The 27,678-nt window shown below is 41.9% G+C and overlaps 2 protein-coding genes across 4 annotated transcripts in view; both read right to left on the bottom strand.

Annotated features, from left to right (window-relative positions):
* Positions 1-248: 248 nt before the first annotated feature.
* LOC114247372 (transmembrane protein 181) lies at positions 249-13,701 on the bottom strand. Its single transcript, XM_028180327.2, has 12 exons — positions 13,425-13,701; positions 12,680-12,783; positions 12,291-12,449; positions 9,669-9,771; positions 8,970-9,123; positions 8,227-8,307; positions 7,355-7,454; positions 6,471-6,598; positions 5,560-5,706; positions 4,045-4,147; positions 3,257-3,475; positions 249-469 (listed from the first exon to the last, which is right to left on the bottom strand). The coding sequence occupies exons 1-12, from the start codon at positions 13,571-13,573 to the stop codon at positions 336-338; spliced, it is 1,581 nt and encodes a 526-aa protein (XP_028036128.1). The 5' UTR covers positions 13,574-13,701; the 3' UTR covers positions 249-335.
* A 2,070-nt stretch (positions 13,702-15,771) lies between these two features.
* The window catches only part of LOC114247365 (puromycin-sensitive aminopeptidase), a 29,181-nt gene continuing 17,274 nt past the window's right edge, over positions 15,772-27,678 (bottom strand). For all 3 annotated transcript variants that reach the window (XM_028180314.2, XM_089729655.1, XM_028180317.2), the window contains 9 exons: positions 26,851-27,086; positions 25,877-26,057; positions 24,381-24,579; positions 22,638-22,909; positions 22,169-22,365; positions 20,562-20,729; positions 19,005-19,218; positions 18,412-18,559; positions 15,772-17,826 (listed from right to left, as the gene is read on the bottom strand). In XM_028180314.2, the coding sequence (XP_028036115.2) occupies positions 17,699-17,826; positions 18,412-18,559; positions 19,005-19,218; positions 20,562-20,729; positions 22,169-22,365; positions 22,638-22,909; positions 24,381-24,579; positions 25,877-26,057; positions 26,851-27,086 (1,743 nt within the window). In that variant the 3' untranslated portion in view covers positions 15,772-17,698. The remainder of the gene's footprint in view (positions 17,827-18,411; positions 18,560-19,004; positions 19,219-20,561; positions 20,730-22,168; positions 22,366-22,637; positions 22,910-24,380; positions 24,580-25,876; positions 26,058-26,850; positions 27,087-27,678) is intronic.

The following is a 27,678-nucleotide window of genomic DNA, read 5'->3' as shown; positions in this document are numbered from 1 at the left end:
TCGTAGTAACAAAACCAACAGACTCGTTGGAATCCATTTTGTTACTGAGTGTATTGTACGTCGTTAACTCGCTACAAAAACGCGACGAAAACGTTGCGTATCCGTCACGCAGCTGCTCCCAAACCATTAGTATGATAAGGCCCTTAGTCATTAGTTTCATAAAAATGCTGTATTCGAATTACAACACCTTTATATAATGTAATTCACGTAGTTAAGTCATAACAAAAAAAAAGTTCTTTAAAACCAAATTAAATAAAAAATAATTTAATATTTTATACATAACAAGATCGGTTACGTGATACAATGAAAATAGTTTATAATGTCCGCGGGTGGAATCATATGTCTTCTGTGCTGACTCGGTGGTGCGAGTTGAGGGGCCGCCGGCTGTCTTCGTCCGAGCCATAGATGACGTCCTCGTCCGAATCGTTGATCATCGAGAAGGCGGGATTGTCTTTTGTTATGGACGTTTCTGTAAAACACATTGCAAGCGTAACCTTTTTAGGATCTAAGTTTCCTAATTAGCTTCATTTGGATAACAGAAAAACTTTAAATAATAGTAAAATAATTCCACCTAAATTGTATTGCATGTAAGCCCGCACGCATGGCTGGAATAGCTCACTTTTTTTTCTTTTGTTTCTTTTCCATCTGTGTTGATAGCCTTGAGAGGCTATTTCAGCTTCACTCTAACGTATAGGTGAGCTCACGAGGCTCAAACCGGAGGTGTTGCTAACATTGGTCCTAGCAAGAACAGTGCTTCGCTGAATCTAGCATCGGATCGGAAACGCGACCCACTGAGAAGATACGGCGAGAAACTCAGCGGGCTAATAGCTCACTAAGCTACGAACGAGATAGGGAAAAAAATTCTAACCATCCATACTTAAACATCGATACTAATACGATGTACAATACTGGTGGTAGGACCTCTTGTGAGTCCGCGCGGGTAGGTACCACCACCCTGCCTATTTCTGCCGTGAAGCAGTAATGCGTTACGGTTTGAAGGGTAGGGCAGCCGTTGTAACTATACTGGACCTTAGAACTTATTATATATCTCAAGGTGGGTGGTGCATTTACGTTGTAGATGTCTATGGGCTCCAGTAACCACCTAACACCAAGTGGGCTGTGAGCTCGTCCACCCATCTAAGCAATAAAAAAAATACAATTAGAGAAGGTACATCTAAAATATTATTTTTAAACCACATTTCTGTATTGTTATGTTGTGACGTCATCGTATTACGTTGCTTTCATTGTTTACAGAGTGCAGCCACCCGGAGCGACGCGATGACGTCATGTTTTGACTTAACGAGATTTGTTATACAGAGGCTCGCGGGAAAATTGATTATTATGAAATTAACACAATCGGGTCCTTTAGAGGAAAGAAGCTTTTAAACATCTTATTGTGGTTTAATTATAAATTTACCCAAATTTATTATTATTTAATGAGTGTTTGTTGGTTTTTTTGCAAACCGTATCAACTGAGTTCTTTACTATAATGCCAAAGGTTTCGTTTTAAAAAATAGAAATGAACGAAAACTAAACTATGTTTTTATGTGAGGAATCACACGACGGATTGATTAATTTGAAATGATTTCTTTGTGTGTGTTGAATTTAAAACGATAAAGTTCTTATGTTAATAAATTTGTAGGTACACGACAAAGGGAAGATTTTCCACCGAGCGGGTGATATTGCTCGGCAGACCGACGCGACGGTCCGAATGTTGTTGTTCGGAACTTGTATATTATATGCGAGCTTAACTTAAAAATGTCGTAAGCGAGATTCAGGCATCTGTCAAATATCTTGCGTTGTATGATGGCTACCCGCCACAACTCAGAAATACCAAGTCAGGTCATAAATTCTGTCACATGTTTAATGTAAAATAATTGAAACAAGTTTATTCATTATGTAACCATTCATATACCAAAATGAACTTAACAAAACATAGATTCTTATGACACTAAAGTTTATTCAAAATGACCTCCGTGATTTTGAATACAAGCCTTCAATCTGCGCGGCCAGTCGTCTATCGCAGCACGAACGAGGTCCATGTCAATATCGGCGGCTGCCTTAATCAAGGATGTCTTGAGTGACTCCAAATTGGGATGAGGCTTTGAGCACGCCTTTTCCTCCAAGTGTTGCCATATCTTGTAATCTAACGAATTCAAATCTGGACTGGAGGAGGGCCAGTCTTCGTGCCGGATGAAGTCGATTTCACGCGCCGCCAGCCAGTCTTGTGTGCTCTTCGCTCTATGAGCTGGCGCCGAATCTTGTTGGAATACCCAGTGCCTGTTATTGAACATGGTATGAGAAACAGGTTCCACAAGGTTCGTCAGGACTGTATTTTGATACACAACTGCATTCGTTTTTACACCTTTCTCACAAAAATGTATCTCTGTTAAGCCCCAATAAGAAACTCCCAACCATACCATGAGCGAGGATGGAAAATGACCTCGTTGGACACGCGGAATACGGTTGCTCGGTTCTTCACTACTGTGTGCGTACACCTTATCATTTTGTTTGTTGTAGCTCTCTTCTACGGTAAACATTTTTTCATCCGAAAAAAGAATTTCCCGATATTTTTTTCCCGCGTACCGCTTCAACAAAGCGCGGCATCTCTTCAGTCTCAGGTCCATTAGACGAGCATTCAAACGATGTCCTGTTTTTCTTCGACATGCCCGAAGCCCTAAGTCTTCATTTAACACCCTTTTCACCGTGGTTCTGCTTAACCACATCTGAAGGGCCAACAGTTTCTGCTTACGTTTGGGATTTCTTTGAATTCGCGCCTTCACAGCTTTTATCACTGCTGAAGTCCTAACAGACCGAGGGCGACCACTTCTTGACCTGTCATCTACACTAGAGTCTTCATTGTATCGTTTGATGGTACGATAAACGAATCTTTTGGTTATATTAAAATTTTTCAGTATATTCAAAATTTGAATTGGCGCGTAACCGCAACGATGCAACGCAATTAACTGCAGCACGGTCTTCTTTAAGCGTCCACTCCATATTTAAAAATGAGTAAAATTCTAAAAGTATACATTTTTATTTTCATGAATAATTCGAAATTCGAATTCAATAAACTTTTTTGTGGCCAGCATTCTAAAAGAAAAGTTTTTACTGTGTGACAATACTTATGACCTGACTAGTTATATTTAGATTTATAATTAATTGAATATCTTATTAGTATGTACACTATTAAGCAGTATATAATTGTTAGTTCAGTTAGTTGTGTCTTGTGCAAGTGTTGGTAGTGGTTGGTTACCGTGGGGCTCGACCGTGGGCGGCGAGTACAGGTACGCGAGCGCGTAGAGGTCGAAGTTGAAGAGCGAGTAGAGCGCCATGAAGGGCGCGGACGTGTCGTGCGGGTGCCGCGCCGCCCAGTGGTCCTGCAGCGCCGCGCCGCCCCACCCCCGCGCGCACACCGCGCCCGCCAGCGCCGCCGCCGCGCCCGCGCCCGCCGACACGCAGCGCAGTCGCACGTCTGCAGCGCGCGCGTGCAGTACAGTGCACACGGGGACACAGGGAGCACAGGGGTCACAGGAGGCACAGTGCACACAGGGGACACAATGCGAACAGTGACTCCCTGCTGAGCTAATTTTGAATAGCTCAGACTTGAATGAGAATTTAAATTAAACCCCTTTAGTTCTTTTTAATAGATAATATTTCTTTAAATTTACTAATTTTTTCGTAGTAAGTTGGTTATTTTTATGACATTCTAATATAAGATGCAAAGTCTAATATGAGGTTGTAAATGTATACAGGTATTATATTTTCAGTCAATATTGAATTAAAGTTTCCGCGTCTCCGTACAGGTAGGTACCACCACCCTGTCCGATTTTGCCGCGAAGCAGTGATGCGGATGATTGGAGGAGTAGCGTAGCTGTTCGACTTCAGAACTTAGATTAAGTCCTTATGTCTCAAGATGACGTTTACGTTGTTGTTGTCTACGGGCTCCAGTAACTCAACAAAAGTGTCTAATAAATTAAAACATGTGAATATTTAGTCGTGTGGTAGGTTGTCGTTACGTAACGTGCGCAGGCGGGTAGTTACCAAAAAACGGCATGTTCCTTAAATCACTGTAGGCCTTCACTATGAGTATGAGTAGGTACAGGAAGTACACGGCGAGGCCCGTGAAGAACATCGTCTTTACGATCTGAAACAAAACGAGGATGGTACAGACGGACGATTATTTCTTCCAATACAATTTTGAAGTTAAACTTCTTTAGGCACGTTGTGAGTACAACTTAACTCGCAACAGACTCGTTACGGTTAGAGAGAAAAAAATATACCATATGAAGAGCGAGAGTGACAAATCAACAGAGCGTCTCGAGAACCACTGTTTACGGGCGTCGGCCACTATATGGCTTGTTATTAGTTTCTTATTACTCCGTACACGTCATTAATATATTAACTATCTTATATTTAATTTAGCTTAGTGACAGCTATTGGATAATATCATATAAGCTACTATATTGCAAGGCTAACGGTATGAATAGTTTAGTTTCTACACACCGCAAAAGAAGTTTCACTTCTTTCACGTGCAGCACGCTGCACGCTGCACGTGCTCCAGTTTTTTTGTTACATATAGGCCCTTGGGTTTGGCCCCAGTGTTGTCCGGATTCTCTAAGTAAATACGAACCTAGCTGGTGCTCATGAACTATTTACGAAAATCCCACTACGAACCCACAGAACTTATTTCCACGGTAGCAGTACCACCTAGTCCCCTGCACTGTGCACCGCCAACCTTTCCTAGTGCGAAGTAGTCGCGTGTCGTATGGCGGGACAATCGGTAATACAATAAATCATCCATTACAGATAATTGTTAATACTCTTCTCTTCTTCAACCCGTGTCCACCCAATGCTGAGGTCTCTTCGCGCTTCTTCGTTTTGGTGACGCGGAACGCAATGTAATGCAATTACTAGAATTACAATTATTTTGTCCGTGCAGTTTGGGTCATAAAAAATCGGAGCGGTGAAGCGACTATTTCGCTCTCTCTTTCACTCACGAGCTTTATGGACGGGCATAGTGATGCGCATTCTTGTTGTCGATAAGCGTTATCGATAGTGTAATTAGTTTTGTCATTTTGTGGGTTAGTGATAAAAATGAAAGAAAAAATCACTAATCGAACATTCACACCACATATCGCCGCAGAAAGTTAACGAGAACGGCAGAAATTAACACTTTGTAACTTTTGGGGATATCAAGTTGGGGTTATTGTTGTCTTGGGTATGTGAAGGGTTTTTTCAGGTCTTGTATAATATGAGTCGACTATTATCAAAGCCGGCAATCTGACTTTTGGACAATTATTGGTAAATCAGAAAAACGAATTATTGACTTTGTATTCCATTGGCAGTCACAAAACTCTTCGGAACGACATCTTAGATAAATAACAGGTTAACTATTAAACTTTATTTAATGCAGGTTTTGAACCGTATTCTTTGAAGGAGACGATTATATTCAAATCAATCTGTATTGACATATCAATAACATTTTTTTTTCCAAATGCACAGATTGCCACCTTTGATAATAGACGACTCATATATTATAATAAATAAGTAAATTACCGGATAGTTGGGCGACATCATGTAGTTGAAGGTCGGATCGTAATACGCGTAATATTTCTGCCAGACGGTCACGACCATCGCCGGCGCCCACACCGAGCCCACCACCACCAGCTTGAACAGGTAGAACGACACGAAGCCGCGGTCGTTCTGTGAACAAGAACACGTGAACCTCAGCCGAGCCCAGTCGGGTCAGTCAGTGCGCGCGGCAACGTGCGTCCTGGCTCATACTCTCGTGCATAAGTAACGCGGAGTACGTTCATGAGTGATCGTGCTATGTATAAGGAACTAGTGACGGTAGTCACAGAAGATATATGATGGATGCTTGAATCGTACTAACTACAATTTCAAAATAAGCTTAAGCAACTTCCGAACAACTACATCCGAATCGTGATGAGTAACTTCACCCTCTCACTGGAATAACTTCCCTTTGTCACTACTCCTAATATATATTGATCTCAGTGGGTCGCGTTTCCGATTCGGTGGTAGATTCAGTGAAGCACTGCTCTTGCTAGGGCCAGTGTTAGCAACACTCCGGTTTGAGCCCCGTGAGCTCACCTACACGCTAGGATAACGCTGATATAGCCTCTCAAAGCTTTCAGCATAGGCAGGGAAAAAATGTATATTGAATAATTATGTATAAACTAGTGGTAGCACCTATTGTGAGTCCGCGCGGGTAGGTTAATAGGCAGGGTGGTGGTCACCCTGCCTATTTCTGCCGTGAAGCAGTAATGCGTTTCGTTTTGAAGGGCGGGGCAGCCGTTGTAACTATACTGAAACCTTAGAACTTATAACTCAATGTGGGTGGCGCATTTACGTTGTAGGTTCCTACCAGTAACCACTTAACACCAGGTGTGAGCTCGTCCACCCATCTAAGCAATAAAAAAAAGTAGTCGACACGGTAATACGGTCACCTGTCGCAGCCCGTGGTATTGTGCCAGCCAGGACAGCATGAGGCCCGCGAAGAAGGTCGCCTGGAACACCGAGTCCATCAGCGGCGCGAAGCAGCTCGCCGACACCAGTCGCAGCGGGAACAGCGGATCTGCACACCGACCACACTCTCTGTAACTTGACCCTGCTTAGAGATGTTTCTAGCGTGCACTTTGTAATGCCATTGTCAGTAGACGGCCCTAAACACGTCATTACGGATCCTCCCGAGCCATTACCGGTGCTTTTAGGTACCTCAGGCATCGGTCACCGTCCAGCTGTACCCGTCGCTTGCGAAGAGCTCGGCAAGTAAATTAACCCACAGACACAGCCCACTGAGTTTCTCACGGGATCTTCTCAGTGGGTCGCGTTTCCGATCCGGTTGTAGATTCTGCGAAGCATTGCTCTTGCTAGGGCCAGTGCTAGCAACACTCCCGGTTTGAGCCCCGTGAGCTCACCTACTGGTTCGGTGAATTTAGAATAGTCCTTCGAGGTTACTAGAGTAGATAAGAGGAAAAAAAGACGAGCGTACGGCCAACGCGATGGACACCGTCGTTCATGGATACCAGAAACTTACCAGGCACAGCTAAACCGTTATCTATTACTGAAGACTCGTCACGGCTCGTTTGAAAGGCTGCTGTACACTAGAAGGATTTTCTACGAGCATAATACGTCTTCTAATGTGCACTCGGCTTAAAGGGTAGGGCGAACCACACTGAGTATGGATAAGGGATCTATGCAGGTTGGCTGGCGAGAGCTAGAGGATAGTAGCCGAGGATCATGCCCGGTAACATGCAATTGGAGAGGTCTATGGTCAGCACTGGATTGCTATAGACTGATGGTGTGTTGGGGCCGAGGCGCACCCACGTACCGTTGTAGAGGAGCAGCATCGGCAGCATCACTGACAGCCAGCGCTGCTCGATCGCCCAGTCGTGGGACGGATACTTCCTGAGGGAGTGCGTGAACCAGCACTGAAATATGATTAAATAAGACAAATTACAGTAAAGGGGAAACGTTTTCGAACATTTAAAAACAAAATTAGTCAAACTCCTCACGGACACTCCTGTAGTTAGAATGTCGCGAGCCCGCAATGTAGATGGGATCAGTGGAGGTCACGCAGTCATAAACCCCGCGCATCAGCCGATTTTAAATTGCGTTACGTTTCTTAGTTTGTTTTAATTTATCGATAATTTTTGTGTTCACACGTCAGGATCCCTTGCACCGCGTGTTGGATTTTATTTATCTATACTATTATATAAATCTACAGTGGCTTTTACGAATGTTCCGTTATAACTACTGAACCATGCATCCGATTGACTTGAAACTTGGTATCCGTGTAGAAAATACATGTACTTAATGGATAGGCTAATATTTATATGAGCGTTGGACTCGCTACATCAGTTGCGGGGGCGTTAATGATGAAAATCTTTGTGGGGGTCAGAAATAATAATGTTAATTTTAAATGCCCAGCGAAGCGGACGGGCACTGCTAGTCTCTTATAAGGTTGCACGAGCTCTCGGCCCGCCCGGTGCTAAGTGACAGTTAACATAATGTGATTGCCATCTCGAGAGGGTATGTTACAATTGTGTAGTACAGTGACTGATTTCCGGCAGAAATAGAAACGATGCCCTACCTCCTGTACTAAACCTGACGATGGCTTTTAGTTTATTTTAATATATATTGTATAAAATGTTATTTGTTTCTAAATATAATAAAAATAGATAATTTATTTCTTTAACTCACCGTAACAACAAATGTGGCTAACAGGAAAATAAATCTGAACCAAGTCTCCATTTGCGTGAACGCTGGGTTGTACATTTTAAACTGAAAAATACGTAATTCAAATTGTATCGTTTATATTCAAGGCGGCGACATTAAAAAACAACTTTGATACTAGATCGAGGCCTTTGGCTTTTTTACCGCTAAGTCTCGAGGCTTAAGTTAAGCTATCATTGCGATATACCTACTGTGAGCTTCGAGAAGGTTAATGATATTGGGTCACTTAGCAATTACGCTAAATGCCCTTTCGGTAAATTATATTAATTTACTGAAACCCTCAACTATAGTTGAAACTAGTTTTAAGGATTTGCTTTTATTATTCCCGACGTATCGAATATTTTAAAAGTTTCTAATTATGCCTACGATTCGTCAAAACAGAGGCTCTCAAAGTTGTATGTAACTTGAACACTTTTTATTCCGTTGTCGTACCACCCTTGTCAGAGCGGTCGTGGTCCGTCATTCATTATCATTGCTGTGGGCAGATGTTAAATGCTTCACGAGCAATCGCCACTTCTCTCGGTTTGTGGTGAGCCTGGTACTCATGCAACTGCCGATTTGACTTGGTGGGTCCATCACATGGGCAACCTTCCACGCGGTCTGGTGCCTTCCACGAAACGACAAGGCGCTCTATGACTCCATTTTTTATAATGGTTCGTTTTCCGTCGAACGTCGATCCGGAAAACTTTGAGTATCGCTGGCGTACGTACATAGAACACAATCTCCCTCATGTAGTAACGTTTGTGGAACTCCCCGAGCCCGTAGAAGCGAATGTTCAGTATGTAGTGAGTGTACTCGAGCGAGGCCAGGTGCAACACCATAACTTCCTCGCACAGCTGCTTGTGGCATTTCAGATGTTGTGTCCTACAATGTTTATTTAATAATCAATTAACATATCGCGCTAATGGCTATAGCGATAACAAAATAAGTAGCTGTCATTTTTCGTTTTAAATGAAGTCATCTTGTAAGTACCCACAGTGAAATGTGTTCGCTCGTGTTTGCGGTTACCGGGAAATAACAAGATTTATCAAGTTAGCCCTTTTACTTCCATGTAGGTCACCGGTGTCCTACGCGTAGCACTGAAGTAGTTATCTCGACATCTGTTACTAAGCGCCTGGATTGCCTTCTTTTGTTTATTAATGTACGTTTTAGTCTCTTAGGTCTCTTAAATTTTTTTAGTATCTTAGTATTCTTAGTATCTTCAGATAAGTCTTTCCCAGTCTACTAGATATTCCGGCGTCTTAGTAACAGAAATCTACACAAATACTTCAGGGCGCCACGCAAGGCACCGGTGATATACATGACAGTCAAAGGGTTATGGCACTAATTAAAAAGTTCTACTATCAGAACTTTATTATGCTGACTATTTTCTAGTTAGCCCTGTCAAGACCGAGATTTCAAATACTTACGTATTCGTGGATTCGTTTTCTGGGAGTAAGTTGATGGTGGAATGGTCGGCGCGAACGCCGTCTATAGATATACTAATCTGGAAGCTCTTGTCGAATATTTCCTCTGAAAAAAATTAAGCGTATAGTCGTATCGGCGCAGTTTATGAATGTTGAATTGGGAGTTACATATTCGGACACAAAATTGTGACTTTGATTATGTTCAAAAGTGGTTAATGACAATTCACGTCGCTATGTTTAGGGGCTTCGGAAAGTCTTTGAGAGCTACTGGGCCGAACGTCCGCTACACGCCGAGTCGACGCAAATCAAAACGATCAGTGCATGTGAAAGTTTTTAGGTACTGACCAATGCGTGGCCGAAATAAATTAGTGAATTAATGAAAATTTTGACCAATGTAAAATGAGTGGAATAAAACGGGCGGACGATTTCTTTTGTTTGCTTATAATGTTTGTTGTTTGCATGACCAGCTTGTACCATGTTGTTGTACCAGGCTCACCACAAACCGGGAGAAGTGGCGATTGCTCGTTAGGCGCACAACATCTGCCCACTGCAATAATACTGACTGACGACCACGACCGCTCTGACAAGAGGGATACGACAAAGTACATGTAAACATACATAGAACGTTAAAAAAACGAGTTCCATACTTACTCAATAGTTCACCCGAGGACATAAGACATGACATAAGACATTGCTAAATTTTAAAGTTTATTAAAAAAATTTTTGTTAAATACGTTGTAACCATTTACGTAGGTAAATGAATTGTGTTAATATAACCTAATTTAATAATTTATAAGCTACTAGATGTCTATGGGCTCCAGTAACCACTTAACACCGGTGGGCTGTGAGCTCGTTCACCCATCTAAGCAATAAAAAAAAAGCAATAAAAAAAAAATATTAGCTGACCCGGCAGACGTCGTAGTGCCTCAGCCGATAAATAAAAGACCTAAACATTCGTATAAAATAAACTTAAAACAAAAAAAAAAGGAATCCGTCCGACGGATGTTGTTCGTTGATGTGTCATCAAAGGAAAAACAAAATTGTTATTTTTATTTAATTCCGAGCATTTTCATATACCTTTTAAACCTTCTCTGGACTTCCACAAATAATTTAAGACCAAAATTAGCCAAATCGGTCCAGCCGTCGCGTCGTCGATTTTTAGCGAGACTAACGAACAGTAATTCATTTTTATATACCTAGTCAGGTCATAAATTCTGTCACATGTTTAATGTAAAATAATTGAAACAAGTTTATTCATTATGTAACCATTCATATACCAAAATGAACTTAACAAAACATAGATTCTTATGACACTAAAGTTTATTCAAAATGACCTCCGTTATTTTGAATACAAGCCTTCAATCTGCGCGGCCAGTCGTCTATCGCAGCACGAACGAGGTCCATGTCAATATCGGCGGCTGCCTTAATCAAGGATGTCTTGAGTGACTCCAAATTGGGATGAGGCTTTGAGCACGCCTTTTCCTCCAAGTGTTGCCATATCTTGTAATCTAACGAATTCAAATCTGGACTGGAGGAGGGCCAGTCTTCGTGCCGGATGAAGTCGATTTCACACGCTGCCAGCCAGTCTTGTGTGCTCTTCGCTCTATGAGCTGGCGCCGACTCTTGTTGGAATACCCAGTGCCTGTTATTGAACATGGTATGAGAAACAGGTTCCACAAGGTTCGTCAGGACTGTATTTTGATACACAACTGCATTCGTTTTCACACCTTTCTCACAAAAATGTACCTCTATTAAGCCCCAATAAGAAACTCAACCATATCATGTGCGAGGATGGAAAATGACCTCGTTGGACACGCGGAATACAGTTGCTCGCTTCTTCACTACTGTTTGCGTACACCTTATCATTTTGTTTGTTGTAGCTCTCTTCTACGGTAAACATTTTTTCATCCGAATAAAGAATTTCCCGATATTTTTTTCCCGAGTACCGCTTCAACAAAGCGCGGCATCTCTTCAGTCTCAGGTCCATTAGACGAGCATTCAAACGATGTCCTGTTTTTCTTCGACATGCCCGAAGCCCTAAGTCTTCATTTAACACCCTTTTCACCGTGGTTCTGCTTAACCACATCTGAAGGGCCAACAGTTTCTGCTTACGTTTGGGATTTCTTTGAATTCGCGCCTTCACAGCTTTTATCACTGCTGGAGTCCTAACAGACCGAGGGCGACCACTTCTTGACCTGTCATCTACACTAGAGTCTTCATTGTATCGTTTGATGGTACGATAAACGAATCTTTTGGTTATATTCAAATTTTTCAGTATGTTAAAAATTTGAATTGGCGCGTAACCGCAACGATGCAACGCAATAACTGCAACACGGTCTTCTTTAAGCGTCCACTCCATATTTAAAAATGAATAAAATTCTAAAAGTATACATTTTTATTTTCATGAACAATTCGAAATTCGAATTCAATAAACTTTTTTGTGGCCAGCATTCTAAAAGAAAAGTTTTTACTGTGTGATAATACTTATGACCTGACTAGTTATATATAGATGTTCATAATTAAAGCGAGTTATCTGCAGTCAAACTGCGTAACCAGTTTTGCGGGGCATGGTTTAAATGAAAGTGTGTAACTTTTTATGAATAAATATACTACATACATACATACCATCATTATTCTCCGTGAGTATTTCGGCGAACAGCCACAGTTGCTGCACTCTGGTGCCCAGGGCTGGGCTGTGGAGGTGGAAGGGTCCCTGGTATATCATGCTGCCGTTATCCAGCACACTGCTCGCTGTTATTGACGTAGTCAGCGTAGGCGAAGGCCCTGTTGACAATTGTTAATGGCCTTCACAAAACAGAAATGGGTAAGTGGCGTTTGGTGTTCATTTATTAATATTATTACGCGCTGAGGCTCTTGGATCAATAAAAATTCTACCGAAGTACAAATAACAAATCTATTAACACTTAGAACACTTTAAAATTCTTAATTCACTTCAACTTCACTTTAAAAAAAATTCAAGTTCTTTACGTGCTTATATTTAATATCTAATTTACCTGCCAGTCCTATGAAAACTCCGAGACCGAAGCAAGCAAAAAATGCTATAAAAACCATCACGAATTCCCCTTTGTGCATTGAATATATCCTCATTTGAACCGACCTTAAAATGTAAAACAATATTTAGTACTGCGGAATCAAGAAAGGTACCATTATTTGGCAAAGGCATTGTCGATGTTAGTCTAAGGGACTATTCCGGCTACTGACTGGTGGGTGATTTCATGGGACTCAGCCTGAGAGAATTTGCCGACATTGGCCCTAGTAAGAGCAGTGCTTCACAGAATCTACCACCGGATCGGAACCGCGACTCAGTGAGAAGATCCGGCGAGAAACTCAGTGGTTGTGTCTATGGGATAGTTCGCTCGTAGAATTCTTCGCAGTATTCGACGAGTTCGATAAGGACGGTGACCGGTGCTTGAAGAGCTTAAAAGCACCAAGAGTCCATACCTACTTGGTGTTAACTATAACAACGATTTTAATGGATTAAACAACCCCAATTACATATCTTTGAAATTATTCTGCTTCTTTACATTTAGAATGCTTGGCCTTTGTGAAGAGCATATTAAAATATAATATGTTTGGCGAAAAATGTTTTTGGCGTTTGTTCATTTATTACGGAAAAAAAATGTTTTAAGATTTGAGTGAAATAAGACTATGTTTATATAGCGCATTTTAGACATATATGTATATATCTTTTATTTCATTGCGAATTTTCTTCCATACTCAATCAGAAATTTTACGTACCTTTCACACCTGTCATGGTGATATGCCGGAGCTATATATTTGTTGAATTCGCTGAACAAGTCGCTGAATTGCGAAAGCGTATTGCGTATTTTGTAATTCCATCCACCGGACGGCAAATGATAGGAATAACCGACATTATTAGAATCCATTTTACAAAATGTTAAATTAACGTTATATAAAGACACGAAACATGAATAATAATAACACGTAAATTGTAACAAATAAGCTATGCCCTACATGCGGCTTGTTTACAAGCGCGGTATCGATTTTCGCGCGAGGGTAGCCATTTTCCAGACATGGCGCTATCTGCGTTAAATGAAACGTTGTTTTCACAACATAATTAAAATTATTTTCGTATGTACACCCTTAGGTTTGTTTTATGAAGGTACAGATTATTCATTCTTTGAGGAATATCATATAAGTGCATACATAATAATGTAGATGTCTATGGGCTCCAGTAACCACTTAACACCAGGTGGGCTGTGAGCTCGTCCACGCATCTAAGCAATAAAAAAAAAGTAGGTACTATTTTCTGGCCCCAGTATTTAGATGTGACCCAATTTATAAAATTCAAAAATGCTAAAGGCACAGCTAAGCCTCTGTTTATAGTAACGTACCTACTTGATTTTATTTAATTCATTATTCCCTATAATTCCAATGTACCTAATAAAGAAGCCGTCTAACTGTAAACCTTTATAGACTTAATAAAAGTTAAATTGGATGAATTAATTTACTTAGTTAATTAGTCATTAACATAATTAGTTAAATGAATTATTTTATTACAAAACATTTTTTCAGGACAAGATAGAAAGCGTAAAGAATTTTTAGAATAGAAACAATTTCTACTCGCGCAAGGTTTAAAATAAAAGTGACGATTTATACAACATTAATAATTGAGATCCTTATATGTGCTTAGTGCAAGATTTTTAATCTCTGGATCGCGTAAATGTTAATTCAAATTTGTAAGGAGTTGGACAACGCCCCTAGGTTTCCTTTTTTTTATTTATTGCTTAGATGGGTGGACGAGCTCACAGCCCACCTGGTGTTAAGTGGTTACTGGAGCCCATAGACATCCACAACGTAAATGCGCCACCCACCTTGAGATATAAGTTCTAAGGTCTCAAGTATAGTTACAAGTATAGTTCAAGTATAGTTTCCTACGAAAGCACATTGTAAGAGCACGTATCTTTTCCACATAAGTGAAGACTTGTTACAATAACAATGGTCATTCGTACTTAGGAACGCCGTGGGTCGGAAATTGACAATATCAGGGGTAAGGTTAAAATAAGGAATAGATGTTTTAGCTGTAAACTTCAATGACGCAGTACATTAAATGAATATATTGTAAGGACTTGTTCAATGCGTATTTTGAATTAAAAACAGTATAAGAATTTAAAACTTATTATTTTATTTATTATTTATTATTATTATTATTTATTATTACTATTTATTATACTATTGTTGTTTAAAAAAGAGAATGTATGTGTGTTTAAGTGGCGCCAATAAAGAAACGAATCTAAAATGGCGGCGGCGATCATGCGCTCTCACTCTAAACTATTGCTATCTTTGCAAAAAAAATTTCAATTCTGAATTTGTTGTCGAGTTCGAGTTTTTTTACTTTCGAGTTGTGCGACTTAGATGACTGGCAGCAAAAGTGTCTACGCAAGTTGCATCCCAGATAAGACACCTCCCCTCTGCCAGGGCATAAAGTAAAGTATGTACATTCTCATTTGTTTTTTATATTTTTTTACAATAAACAACTTATTCTTTCTATCTTTCTTTTTATTTGTTGACCCTACCATCTGTCAGTGCCGGTACATAGACGCCATTTTCGATTCGTTTCTTTATTGGCGCGGCATATACCTATGTATTTTCACCTGAAACTCTAGAACCGTTAGCCCAATTGTTATGAAACTGAATAGGTACATATAAAGGGTGACATGACCACTCCGACGAACACAGTTACGTTAGTGCCGGATAGGTGGCGTTGGTGGCAGGAATTGGTAAATTGCAAAATTATTGATTTCCGCGTGGTATATGTCACGTGATCCTGCGTTGGTAAAACGACAGGTTTATTTGTTTTTACTGAAGATGGCAAAACTAAAAATATTGAATACTCGAGTGAGTGCCTTAGAATAAGAAATTCCATAAACAATAAATAAAACAATCTTTTTTTTTATTTACGTTTTCAAATGGACGAAGTTTTTAGGCGAAGCGAAACGCACCCGACACCAACTATTTTGTTATAAAAGTGTTCATTATTTTGTAAAAATTAAATATTCGACAAAGTTACTGTATGGTTGTGGCCACACAGCCGGAGAAGGAATTTTGATTAATAAAGACAAAGTTATTTTCAATACTATTTATTCTTCATTATTCACAAATCTCCATTTATATTTTTTTAAACTTATTCTACTCCAAATAAATATCTAAAAATATTATAAGTACTTATCTAAAACATTTGTTAGCTCAAAGCCAAGCTTAAGATGTACTATGTACAATGACTATGTTAATAGTACAACAGTAGTAACTTATTATAAAAAGCCTCAATAATGTGCTCCATTCATATTAAACATCAATAAACTAGATTTTTGTGATGAGTTCAGTTTTACACAGAGATAAAAAAAAAACTTTTTTAAATTTATTGACAAAATAATTATGACATAATTACAGACAAAATATTTTAATTACATCGCTACAATAGTGTTGTAATGAGTTAATATTTTACGAATTTGTCATTTCCATTTAAATAGTACAACATAATATACAGAAGCAAAACATATTAGCACTAATTTAAAATTTGTGGGATTTTTTGTATACTGTGCTATCTCTGCAACAAAATGCTTACTTAAAGAATAGACTCCCAGCCGGCTTGGCAGCAGAAGCAGGCAATAGGCAATGCCAAAATATAATTATTAGTAAATGGATTCATATTCGTTGAATGTTACTTGATAAGTCTGCTTCTAAAAAACAATTACCACACGCATGTATGAAGACCACAATGAATACGAATGTTTAATAAACACAACATAATTAAAATCACAATGGCACGTAAATTATTTCATTAGAAACTCAATTTATATATCAGTGCCTCTTCATTACTAGACAGTGAGGATATTTCACCCTTTGCCATAGATTTTGTTGGCTAGCAACACTAAGGAAACAAATTTATACTGTCATTACTACGGATAGTTGGAAATAGGAACTCCACTTTATAGGTTCGTTTTAAGAAATTCATAAATTATTTCCGAAACGTCAACTTGACCTTAAAACTATGACGTCATCGATGCGAAAGCGCGAGAGAGATAGCGAGATGTTTCCACTGGTACAGTCGCCAACAATTTAAGACTAATTTTGTTATTGAAATTTAATAGTATCGCCTCTTACATTTAGAAGACTGTGCAGAATGTTTATAAAGTTATTTTATTATTTCTCTTGGTAAAATTGGTAGACGACAATTTGATATATTTGAGTCCAGGACAGATTGAATCGAGTTCGAAGCGACATCGTTCTCCTTAATTTAATGAATTATTATTTTCTTGTAGTAACATTAAATATATATTATAAGATCTTCGATGATTAAACGGTAGACATTATTATTAATACATATTGTAATACAACATTTCATTAAAAAATTTATTAAAATTAAATTATGCAATTAAACAACGATTTCTTTGCTGTCCGTACTAAATTAATATCGGAATGATTTTAATTCGCTTAAAAATCTAGTTTTGGTCTCCGTCGCGCGCGCTCAACCGGACGGAGCGGGAAAGGGACAAAATTATTAAGTTTTCATTTTAGTTTTTACTTAGTATTAGATCTTCGTTTTTCTGCCGTTGCTCAGATAAAAATTTAATGACGACATATTCTAAAATGAATAAAATTGTTTATTTTTGCATTTTGAGCATTTCGACGCTTGAAAGGCAAAAGTGACTAAGCGACAATGCGTGAACTTTACAGTAGACTAATTTAAAGTTGAAATTAATTTAAAATATACATGAGAAATACCTGAAAAAAATTATATTTTAACGAATCTAGCTGTAGGATTGAAATGATTTTAATAGACCTAGAAATATATTTTTTTTCGCGCATCGAATATGGTTATTGCCTATCATTTATGTACAAAGCAGTTATTGTCGCTTAGTCTCGTTTGCCTTTCAAGCGTCGATTTGTTTTAGTGATCTCGACATGTAAATGTGACCATGACTTGAGCACTAACAGTAGCGAGTTGCGTGATACAAACATCTAAATGAGGACGCATAAATCGTTCGCAGTTACGTTGTCGTGTTGCTGGCTGCACTCGGTGTACTCGGTGGAGCCGTGCTGATGTCCATGGTCGCGTTCGCCGGTGCTTCGGTGGTCGATGCGGTCACTGCACCGCCCTCGGTCGTTGTAAGTGTACCTGAAGTAAAATTGGATGAACATTTTTATTACTTCACTAGCGGCCCGCCCCGGCTGGGTTACATTATAGGAGTTTTAGTAAGGATTCCTATATTTTTTTTAAATATAATAAATATAGCCTATGTCATCCGGGGATAGCATAGCTTTCCAACAGTGAAAGAATTTTTCAAATCTGTTCAGTAGTTTCAGAGCCTATTCAATACAAACAAACAAACAAATCTTTCCTTTTTATAATATTAGTATAGATAGTATAGATAATTACGTTTTTTTATTGCGTAGATAGATGGACGAGCTCCCAAACTATTTGGTGTTCCTGAGGCCATAGACAACGTAAATGCCGCCACCCACCTTGAGATATAAGTTCTAAGGTCTCAGTATAGTTACGACTGACCTTCAAACCGAAACGCATTTTTGCTTCACGGCATAAATAGGCAGGGTGGTGGTCCCTACCCGCGCGGACTCACAAGAGCTCCTACCACCAGTAAAGCCGTTTGATTTGTTGGCTAAGTCTGGTAGATACCAGGGCTGATGGCCAGCACAAGGTCAGCTACAGATCCTGCGTGGGTTGGTGGCGGCGGAGGCCCACCTTGCGTGTAGTCCCGCAGCCAGCGCGCGATGCCGGCGGAGTACTTGCGGATCCAGTGGATGCGCAGCGCCGCCGTGTCCACCAGCTTCTGCAGCGTCTGCGACACCGGCAGCAGCCGCTCCCTGTGCTTCACGGCGAAAGCTTTAAGCTGCGGATTCAGATATTGATTGCGAGAAGTTAGGATGGCTTACACGAACAGGGAGGGGGCATGGTATCAGTAGTTATAAATATTTTAGGAATAGATATAAGTAGAAGGGTTATTTTGATAATATCTTGAAAAGCACCCCGAGCTTTTATACAATAAAATCATTTTTTTTACACTATTTTTAATTCAAATTTATTAAAATTTATTTATTTATTTGTTTGTTTTTTAAATTATTATTTATTTTTCATATTTTAGTTGAGTTTCAATATTTTCAATTTTTATTTTAAATATTGAATTGTCACCGGTCATTAATAAGTGTACCAAATTTCGAGTTAATCTGACGTTTTGAAGGGGGTCAAAATCATGTTCAAAGATTCCGTTACATACCAACATAAACACGTCTGTAGCTAATAAAAGCGTATTAAAAATGTGTCTCGTCTCGCCTCACCCTGGCCAGCTCGTCGTCGGTGGTGATGAAGCCGAAGGCCCCGTTGAGCACGGTGGGCATGATGAAGGAGTCCATGTCGGCGAACCGGGCGTGTATCCGCTCGAAGTGCTGGTAGAAGTACTCCTGCGCCACCCGGGACCCCGCCCCCGGCTCCACGCCCCACGCCGCCGCCGCGTACTGCTTCGGCAGCTCCGACAGACTCTTCTCCAGCAGCCTGCGCGGGTCGCGACGTTAGCCTAGCTACACGCACGCATGCTGGTGGTAGGACCAGTTTTGTGGTCGTCGTGGCCTAACGGATAAGACGTCCGGTGCATTCGTGTTGAAGCGATGCACCGGTGTTCGAATCCCGCAGGCGGGTACCAATTTTTCAAATGAAATACGTACTCAACAAATGTTCACGATTGACTTCCACGGTGAAGGAATAACATCGTGTAATAAAAATCAAACCCGCAAAATTATAATTTGCGTAATTACTGGTGGTAGGACCTCTTGTGAGTCCGCGCGGGTGGGGGTACCACCACCCCGCCTATTTCTGCCGTGAAGCAGTAATGCGTTTCGGTTTGAAGGGTGGGACAGCCGTTGTAACTATACTTGAGACCTTAGAACTTATATCTCAAGGTGGGTGGCGTATTTGCGTTGTAGATGTCTATGGGCTTCAGTAACTACTTAGCATCAGGTAGGCTGTAAGCTCGTCCACCCATTTAAGCTATAAAAAAATATGCCCGCACGCACGCACACGCACGCACGCACACACGTGGCGCTGTCCCCGGACACACTCGCTCGCCCGCCAATAACACCTCAACCGACCTATTCACACTTTAATTAATGATTTTTGTGTAGTCGAGTTTTTTGTTTCATTCAATAATTTATTTTATCCCACATTTTAAAATCATTTGAATAACTTTTTATTTAGCCCATCCTATGTATCTCACCCACACCTACATAGCTTTTGAGGGTAAAAGTAAAGGGGACCAACTCATATTTTGAAAAGGGTCCGCCGAAAGGTAGCCAATTAAGATTGCGCCACAGTAGCAAGTGAAATAATTTTAGAAATAGCGCCATAAACTACCAGACTTAATTTTCACCCAGCACACTTCACTCTGTTTATAACAGTTATATTCATATGACTTCCACTTCCTACACTAGCGCTATTTCGGTGAATTTTCGAACTATAGTTTACTGTTTACAGGTGAACACATTTTCAACTTGTCTCTTATGCAAGATGATGCTCCTTAACTCTACCCTCCGTACCTAAAGCGGAGATGAATCTGATGACATCTTTCAAAACCCGTTCAAATGGTGAAGTTGTATTTTTTTTTATTGCTTAGATTGGTGGACGAGCTCACAGCCCACCCGGTGTTAAGTGGTTACTGGAGCCCATAGACATCTACGACGTAAATGCGCGACTCACCTTGAGATATAAGTTCTAATGTCTCAAGTATAGTTAAAGCGGCTAAAGGATTGAGTAAGAACGAGCTGAAAGATTTCCTACATAATGAAACAGTTCAATCTTGAGACGGTGAGGTTTTCTGGTGCAAGACAGGAGCAGCAACTTACAGAACGATGAGGTTCTCCTCCCGGGTGCTGGGCAGGTTATTGATGATGAGCGCCTTGAGGCTGGGGTCGCTGGTGTTGCGGAACACTTCGAACAGGAAGTCGAACTCCTGGCGGCCGCCGTGCCGCAGCGCCATGTTCAGCACCAGCGAGCGGAGGTGGCTCGGGATCCTGCGCCGGGACACTCGTCGTCACATACAACTATTGCTTGTGCGCACAAATAAGGTGATACTTAAAAATGTTAAAACAATATGCACAAAGGCGAACTTAGCTCATTAACCAGTTTTTTTTTTCAAATTCAAATTCAAAATCATTTATTTCAACTTGGATGCCATCAAAAACACACTTGTTGAATGTCAAAAGGTAAAAGAAAATGTTAACTCTACCACCGGTTCCAAAAAAAGCCACAGTCCTGAGAAGAACCGGCGAAACAAACTCAGCGGGCTTTTTTCTTTTTTTTTGTATTTTCTCAACTATTTTCTTCTTTTTTTTTTATACAAGAAAACATATTTACAGTATACGAAAAAACAAGTCAAAAAAATACAATTCAAATAAATAATAATAATAATGAAAAATGAAAAGGCCAGGAGCGAACGCCTCATTCCCACGTAGTGCCATCTAGTAAAAAATCCTTAACTTTATAATATGCCTTGTTGCACAAACGTTCCTTGACAGTTTTCTTAAATCTATGAACAGGTAGTAGTTGAACGTTTTGTAGGATCTTGTTGAAAAGTTGTACACCCAGCCCCCTGAAAGAGTTGCTTATTTTCTTAATTCGAGCCGCCGGATTTGTTCCGCCGTTGGAATGAAATTTTCGAATACCAGTTCACAGAGATGACAGTGGTTAGCGCGTCCGATAAAAATGAGATGTGAAAGAGCTTTGGTGAGTCAAATATTCTGGGGGGTGATGAAGGCGTGGAGGCTCCGATGGCTCGGGGGTGTAGTGCGGATGTGGCAAGACCGGGCTGTGAACAGGGCGGCGCCTCGGCGTATGGCGGTACGGTCGTGCTGCGCGTGCCGAGCGTAGCGCTCGTAGCACTGATAGCGTGCCGAGCGATACTCACAGGTTGGTGATGCGGTCGTGCTACGCGTGTCGAGCGTAGCGCTCGTAGCACTCGTAGCGTGCCGAGCGGTACTAACGGGTTGATGGTGCGTTCGTGCTACGCGTGTCGGGCGTAGCGCTCGTAGCACTAGTAGCGTGCCGAGCGATACTCACGGGTTATAGATGCGGTCGTGTTACGCGTGTCGAGCGTAGCGCTTGTAGCACTGGTAGCGTGCCGAGCGGTACTAACGGGTTGATGGTGCGGTCGTGCTACGCGTGTCGGGCGTAGCGCTCGTAGCACTGGTAGCGTGCCAAACGGTACTCACGGGATGGCGGTGTGGTCGTGCTGCGCGTACCAGGCGTCGAACTGTGCACGCGCCCAGCGCATGCAGCGCGGCGCCTCGGCGTGGCACTCCTAGCACTGGTAGCGTGCCAAACGGTACTCACGGGATGGCGGTGTGGTCGTGCTGCGCGTACCAGGCGTCGAACTGTGCACGCGCCCAGCGCATGCAGCGCGGCGCCTCGGCGTGGCACTCCTAGCACTGGTAGCGTGCCAAACGGTACTCACGGGATGGCGGTGTGGTCGTGCTGCGCGTACCAGGCGTCGAACTGTGCACGCGCCCAGCGCAGGCAGCGCGGTGACTCGGCGTAGCACTCCCACATCAGCAGGTTCTCGATAAGGAAAGCCTCGTTGTCGTCCTTGGGCTTATCCAGGCCGTAGTTCAGTCTCTCCAGTTGGTTCTTCAGCAGTATCCTTATGAAGTCCTGTTTTCATTCATTTAGATAGAACTATTGGAATTTCTTCTTAGGTTTAAGCGTAAAATAGATATATCTAGTTTAAAGTACTTTTATAAAATATTTATTAGATGGGTGAACAAGCTCATTGTTCACCTGGTATTAAGTGGTTAGCAGAGCTCATAGACACCACATCCACTACCACCAACTCAGCTTGAGTCAGGAGGTCTGAACAGAGTTATTTTTACCATCAGCACAGAGGTCACCAATATTTTAGTTGAAATGAAAGTATGTATAGTAACTTGGAAGTAAGTGTATCCGGCGGTGGTCATCAGGTTGTACTTGAGCGCGGCCATGTTGTTGAGCAGCTGGTCCCACAGCACGCGGCCGGGGCGGGCGGCGGCGCAGGCGGCCAGCTGCAGCGCGTGCGCGTAGTCGAGCTGGGCGGCGCGCGCCAGGTTGAAGGCGTCGTCGACGAGCTGCGCCGCGGCGATGGCGGACCGCAGCCGCCCCTCCCGCAGCGCCGCCGCCAGCAGCTGCCAGTTCCTCTGGTCGTAGTTCACGCGGTAGTAGCCTGCACAACAACGTACGGGCTCGCGACGTTCTTCCTGGACCACGGACATTGCCGGCCATGACGCGTTCAGCTCTAACACTAAGAGTAGGCTCAGGGAGCCCGGCAACCGTACTCGTCGAACTCGGCAAAGAGAAGTGCAACCTAAACTAAATATCAGCCCGCTTAGTCTTGCCAGAACTTCTCAGCGGGTCGCGATTCCGATCTGGTAGTAGATTCTTTCGCGAAGCAGCTGCTCTTTAGTTTTTAGGTCTCCTTTGGAGGCGCTCGGGCAGCTGTTAGCTAATTCGACCCCTCCTGGCTGAGCCTTCGTTCGCCCACCTGTCCTGGTGAAACTGGAAAGGCCCCCGGGCCACCAGTAATCCTTCAACTTAACAAAAAAAAACATTGCCGGCCCAAATTATTTTTTATTTTCTTTGTAGGCAAACGAGCATACGGCCAATCTGACGGTAAGTGGTCAAGGTCGCTCATGGACGTCAGTAATGCCAGAGCAAGAGCCAAACCGCTGCCTACCATTAAAACTGAAGCAACTGAAACTTTATATTATTGAACTGGAAAATGATTAAGACTTTGTTTTATACTGATTATGAATTTAGTTAACATTATTATTATTTCGTATATTGGATGCGTTTTCCTACATCCTGTATGTGTTTCATGGGTGCATTGTTTGATAATTGTCTAGACTCTAGAGTATAAGTCGCGAACAGTTACGCTGGCATAGCCTCTCAAGTGTACCAGATAAGGTAGAAAAAAACAGTATTAATTAATATTTATACAATCGACCACGAAGCCCAGCGTGCTCGTCGTGATGTCTATGGGCCTCTTTACACACTTAAAACATAACGCAAGTCCTGAAAACTCGTGGGCGTCTATTGAAAACATATCGTGATTTCAATATTGACGGTTCGCGTGAAGGAATGCCAAAAACCTTCGGAGACGTTGAATTCGAGACATTGTTCGAGGGGGATCCGTGCCAAGCGCAAAACCAGCATCAGGTATTAGGAGTTACTCGTCAACCCGTTTCCGAGCGATGTCATACGATGGGAATAACTTGAGGAAGGCAAAGAACTTAATTATGTTCCTTTTGAGTTTCTAGTTTTTTTTATGATTCTTTTATTGCTTAGATGGATGGACGAGCTCACAGCCCACCTGGTGTTAAGTGATTATTGGAACCCATAGACATTTACCACTTAAATGCGCCACTCACCTTGAGATATAAGATTTAAGGTCTCAAGTATAGTTACAACGGCTGCCCCACCCTTCAAACCGAAACGCATTACTGCTTCACGGCAGAAATAGGCAGGATGGTGGTACCTACCCGTGCGGACTCACAAGAGGTCCTACCACCGGTAAGAATCAGGCATCTGTCAGATATCTTGTGTTCTACGATGACTGCAACCACAACTATGTACTTATATCAGTCCTTGGTTCCTGTAGTACAGCGAATCCTAATTTGGGGCCAGACGTAGCTCACCTATGGCATGGACGTTCAGGTACAGCGCCTGCGTGGAGTTGTAGGGCACGTTGAAGACGCTGATCCTGTCCTTCAGCCAAGTCTTGGGCTTGGTGCTCCACTCGTCCAGCGGAGCGTCCACGTTCACGTAGCTTATCGGAATATGCCACAGCTGATCCACCATCGATTGGTAGGGGTCCTTTGCGCTCGTGAACAATCTCTGTTGGGTAAAATGGCTACTAACAATTTTTGTGCTTAAATTCTTTTCTTGAGCTTAGGACGTTGATCAAAGCCGAATTGGCGGTAAACTACAAATCCAAACCAATGAAAAATCATCTTCACTTCATAATTTAATGAACTAATCTCGAGTTTAGACAGTAATAACATATTTATGATTTTAAAGTAATTGAGCCCTTTAATAAAATCTATAAGTTCTAACACTATTTGTACCAATCATAACGCATGACGTCATATGTAAGTAACCGTTGTTTTAGTGTACCCCAGTACTCGTTCAACAATCGAAATTCGACCATAATCACTCCCAAGATTTAGGTTCGTTATAAGTATTACATTATTTTTCGATCATTATAAAAAAAAAAGACAATAACGCTAAAGCTCGTCAAAAGCTAAAAATCAGTTAGCGAGTAACGTATAGGTAAAATGTACTGCAATTGTTTTTTTTAAGGCAGATACTATTGTGTCGGGTAAGGCGGCGCGTCCCGCGAGTCCGGGCACTTGACTTCATTTTTATTTGTAGTACATTGCGTGCGATTCAGTCAGTGTTGCTCAAATTTCTGTTACCACTACCATTGCGGCCTTCGTTTTCTCGACCTATTTCAGTACACCCTGTACAAGAACTGGTTACAAAAACACGCGGCTCGGTGACGCCGGCGTATTGGCTCCGCGCATCCTACTGTATTTCCAGATCAGTACAATCTGACATCGAGGCTTATAAAAGTTCGCCCACACTCTAGAAATAGTGGTAAGCAAACACAGATCCAGATTTCAAAAGGATTCGCTATATTGATTCGAAAGTTGGGGCAGCCGTTGTAACTATGGTCCTCGACTATCGCCTCGACGACCCGTCGGTCGGGCGTCCTCGGGGTGGCGCCGCGTGTCTGGTTGTAGTGTTGACCGCGGGAACCCCCCTACTCTGACCGGGTTTTGACCCCGGACGGAGATCGGACGTCGGGTGTAAGAGTGCAGAGGGATCGTTTAGTGGGTAGGGCCCTAAAATTCCTTGGGCCCGCGGTCTGCTCTCAACATCTGGCAGATCGTCAAGTCCCACATACCCCGCGCGCCCCCTAGGCGCCGGGACCTCGTAGGAGGTTCGGCCTCCGGCCCGAAAAAAAGAAAAGCCGTTGTAACTATACTGAGACCTTAGCAATGATATCTTAAGGTAGGTGGCGGCATTTACGTTGTAGATGTCTATGGGCTCTAGTACCACATAACACCAGGTGGGCATAAGATGAATGGTTAATTAAAAGTGCCATTGATGAATGAGCACGTTCCATTACCTGCTCTATCTCGACGGCGCCGGTGTCGTAGTTCCTGTTGGCGGTGACGACGGGGTAGCCGGCCTGCCGCGTCCAGCTGTTCATGAGCCGCACCACGGACTCGCCGTCCGGCGCGCGCTCCGAGCTCACGGCGCGAGACATGGCCGCCCAGAGGTCGTTCTCCTCCGCGTTGGAGAATTTCCTGCGAACCGTTCATCATCATCATTCTGCCGCCCTTCTCCCAGTCGCTCCACAGTCTCCTTCCATACTCCTCTATCATAAACCATTTCTTCGCTCACCAATTTATTACAAACTAGCGACCCGCCCTCGCTTCGCTTCGATTAACCGGAAGAAACAGACAGACAGACATACAGACAAAAATTGTAAAAAATGTTATTTTGGTGTATGTACCGTATATAATATATTCATATGCATGTTGTAAAAAGCTGTTATTTCAATATTACAAACAGACACTCAAATTTTATTTATATATATAGACTAGCTTTTGCCCGCGACTTTGTCCGCGTGGAATACTTCACAAATAATGGTTTATTTTAGAACAAATTTGGTTAGCATAAAAAACGTTATAGTGAGCCAACCTTAACGTATAGACATATGCTGTCGCGGATTTTTTTTAGATCTTTTAAAGGGGAACAATTCTGTCATACATTATTTTAGAGAAACTTTAACTCGAGCTATATATAGCCTTCCTCGATAAATGGGCTAGCTAACGCTGAAAAAATTTTTCAAATCGGACCAGTAGCTCCTGAGATTAGCTCGTTCAAACAAACTGTTCAGCTTTATAATATTAGTATAGATTTCGTCTTTCACGCAATCCTGCAAAATTCTGAAAACCGTTGTTCTGCCTATAGAATATATAAAATTTTAAATAGAATCACTTAGTTTCTGACCTGCTGGCTTCTAGCGGGAGGATCCGCGCATAAGTCCCATGTTTACAGGAGGCTCTTACAGCTCGTGTCTTGCCAAGAACTCACCAGTCGTTCAGATAGATGACCAGCCCCTTGTGGAAGAGTTGCTCGGATATCGTGTGGTTCAACATCCGGATCAAGTTGGAGCCCTTCGTGTACGAGATCTCGTCAAACTTCTGCGATATCTCCGACGCGTCCACCACCTTCTTGGAGACGGGGGACGTGTTCTTCAGCGCGTCCGATCGCAGGAGATCCATCTTATCTCTCGAGAACGACTCAAACATGTTCCACTCCGGTTCGATCTGTCGGTGTGAGAGATAACTTGAATCATTTATTTAATGTTGGATGCTGTTGGGACACACACGGACTGGTGACGTGATAAATTGCAGTCACTCAGCCAAAGACAAACGGAACAGACAAATACATACTCTCAACCCCGGTTCCAAGCAGTAATGCGTTTCGGTTTGAAGGGTGGGGCAGCCGTTGTAACTATACTGAGACTTTAGAACTTATATCTTAAGGAGGGTAGCACATTTACGTTATAGATGTCTATGGGCTCCAGTAACCACTTAACACCAGGTTGGCTGTGAGCTAGTCCTCCCATCTAAGCAATAAATAAAAAAAACACACCGGTGACAGAGATCGTACTTAAGGCTCCCAAAAATCATCCCCTCAAATTAATTGTGGTATTAATGTGATATCAAATTGGTTGTACATCGATAAATAAATATATGCCGCAGTTTGGTTCGACGAGTTTTAATTGAACACGCAATCGCATCTAGCCATCAACCTTGGTATCAACATCGAATGATAATACCAACACCAGGGGTAACAAATATAATCAGTCAATAGATGCTTTATACAAAAACGTTTATACAAAAAAAATTATACAAA

This window comes from Bombyx mandarina, chromosome 09, assembly GCF_030267445.1.
Source record: "Bombyx mandarina strain Sakado chromosome 09, ASM3026744v2".
In the NCBI taxonomy this organism is placed as follows: domain Eukaryota; kingdom Metazoa; phylum Arthropoda; class Insecta; order Lepidoptera; family Bombycidae; genus Bombyx; species Bombyx mandarina.
The sequence above is the reverse complement of the archived record's forward strand: the minus strand, read 5'-3'. Positions and strand labels throughout refer to the sequence as shown.